Source organism: Apis dorsata, unplaced genomic scaffold (genome assembly GCF_000469605.1).
Source record: "Apis dorsata unplaced genomic scaffold, Apis dorsata 1.3 scaffold_630, whole genome shotgun sequence".
NCBI classification, from domain to species: domain Eukaryota; kingdom Metazoa; phylum Arthropoda; class Insecta; order Hymenoptera; family Apidae; genus Apis; species Apis dorsata.
This window is the reverse complement of record NW_006263825.1, coordinates 68581-71115: the sequence shown is the minus strand read 5'-3', so window position 1 is coordinate 71115 and position 2535 is coordinate 68581. Positions and strand designations below refer to the sequence as shown.

At 32.3% G+C, this 2535-nt stretch overlaps 1 protein-coding gene across 1 annotated transcript in view; it reads left to right on the top strand.

Moving 5' to 3' along the window:
• The first annotated feature begins 1221 nt into the window (after positions 1-1221).
• Positions 1222-2535, top strand: part of LOC102673531 (nucleolar protein dao-5-like) — a 7010-nt gene continuing 5696 nt past the window's right edge. The window contains exon 1 of the mRNA XM_031513222.1: positions 1222-1536. Coding sequence (XP_031369082.1) covers positions 1446-1536 — 91 coding nt within the window. The 5' untranslated portion in view covers positions 1222-1445. The remainder of the gene's footprint in view (positions 1537-2535) is intronic.

Sequence of the window (2535 nt, the reverse complement as noted above, 5' to 3'; positions counted from 1 at the left end):
AAAGAGGCCAGAAATTTTCAATATTAAATTATAAATATTTTTTATTTATATCACGGGAAAAAAAGGAAGAGGATTGTTATTATTTATAATATTCTAAATTCTAATATTGTGCAAAGAGGCCAGAAATTTTCAATATTAAATTATAAATATTTTTTATTTATATCACGGGAAAAAAGGAAGAGGATTGTTATTATTTGTGATATTTTAAATTCTAATATTGTGCAAAGAGGCCAGAAATTTTCAATATTAAATTATTAACATTTTTTCACGGAAAAAAAGGAAGAGAATAAATTATTTATTTGTGATATTTTAAATTTTAATATTCTGCAAAAATTTTCAATATTAAATTATCAACATTTATATTATAGAATATTTGTTCAAATATTTGTGTACAACAGGATTGTTATTATTATTTATGAATAAACAGCAATTTTTTACTATTAATAGAAAAATCGAGAATCGAAACGTTTCGATATTCTAATTTCTAATAATCTGGTAAACTAACTAGAAATTTTCAATATTAAACAATTTAAATACGATTTACTTAAATACGAAGAAAATAAAACGATATTTGATCAAATATTCGTGTACAACAAGATAATTATTATTATTTACGATATTATTCTAATATTCTGCAAACGAGCCAGAAATTTTCAATTTATTAAATTATCAACATTCTTTATTCGTATCATAGAAAAAGAAGAAGAAAATAAACGACGAATATTCGTGTTACCACAAGATAATAAAAACTATTAAAAAAATAAAAAATATTATTAAAATAAATTATATACGATAAAAATTATTATTATTGAGTAAGCCGCAATTTTTCATCATTGACGATAAAATCGAGGCTGCAATACGTTCCGTAAACGAAGAGCGAGAAATTTTCAAAAGATGTGGTTCAAAGATAGAAAAAGAGAAAAGAAAAAAGAAAAAAAGAGAATATCAACAAACGAATATTTCGAACATCCTTTCTTGACCCCGTTCTTCGAGAAGAAATTAAGAGAAGAATCGATATGGATTCGAGAGATTCTCGGACGAAAAGATCCGGTGGAACAAATGAAACAAGCTTAAGCAAATGAGAAACGTTCGTTCTACTCGCCGATAATTTCAACAATTTCATTGGATCGTGCAATTTTTCGCACGGCTCGCCGACAGCAAGATCGAAACGCATTAAAGCCGTGAGGTGAGGAAGCGATGCGCGCGATGCGAGCTATATAAGATGACGGGTGGCATCGATTGGCTCAGTCATTCCATTGCAAGCTGCGACCACGTACGTATCGATCGAAATTTTTCGCGCGTACTTCTCTCACTCGGTGGTGATCGACGATTATTTCAACCGTTTCTTCCTTTGTTTCTTCCCTCTTCTTTTCTTTTCTTTTCTCTCTTTCTTTTTTTTTTTTTTTCTTTCCCTCTCCCCTCCCTCCCCACCTCGTTCAATTAAAATGGATATCAGGATGTTGGCATTGGTCTTGCTAGTCAACGTGGTTGGATCGCTCGCGGACTTACGTTCCCCCCTCTTCAGGCCACGAAGAAGTGAGTAGCAGAGACACACAGACAGACACTCGATCGCTTGAACGAGAGAGATTGCCGATTGTTGTATTCTTTTTTTTTTCTTTTCTTCTCCTTTCCCTTTCTTTCTTTACCTATAATAAAACGTGCACAGGCTCGTCGTTTATGTCGTTTATACACCCGTGAATGTCGGCATCGCCTAACAATTTCGACAAAATGAACGAGCGATCCTGGATAGCGAGGATGGATAGGTTTAAATATAATCGTGACACCGCTTCCCATTTCTTGTTTTTCTTCCTTAACCGTTACGTTACGTTACGTTACGTCGAATATCGTATTTACAAAATTCAAAATCGTTTTCTTTCTTTTTTTTTTCTTTTTTAATTTCTAATCGAACGAGAGTGAGAGAGAAACAGAAAATTTAATAAATTTGATATCGATAAGAGTAAAGTTGAGTTTAATAGTTATTATTCGAAGCAACGTGGAGGTTAACACAGTGAGGTTAGGATTATTTTCCAAATCTTCAATTTGTCTAATAATAAAGTAAATTGTGGGCGACAATTTCGTCAAGCTACGTAATGCATAAATGTAAATCGATACAACTTTTGACGACTCTCTCTCTTTCTCTCTCTCTCTCTTATTGTGCGTCAAGGATGATAAAAGTTTCGTTCAACAATGAGTTGCGTAACGTTCGGTCCGTGTCTTCCGTAATAAACCATGGAAATTTCATTACAAAATTCGCGGAATTTTATAACGAACCAAAAGTGGCGGATATATTGGAAACATTTTTATTGACCGAATATATATACAGAAGATCTACCTAGTCTTACCTAGAAACTGGTCTGAGCAGTTATTTACGATAGTGAACGTTCCACCTTCGAAGAAAAAAAACTTCGAATTTTATGGCGCGGGAATCGAATATTTAAAATGAAAAAATAAAAAAGAAAAAAAAAATATCTTTCAATTCTCCACGTCAAATTAATCCGAATTGAACGAAGTAACGCCAAGTTCTTCTCTTCAAGA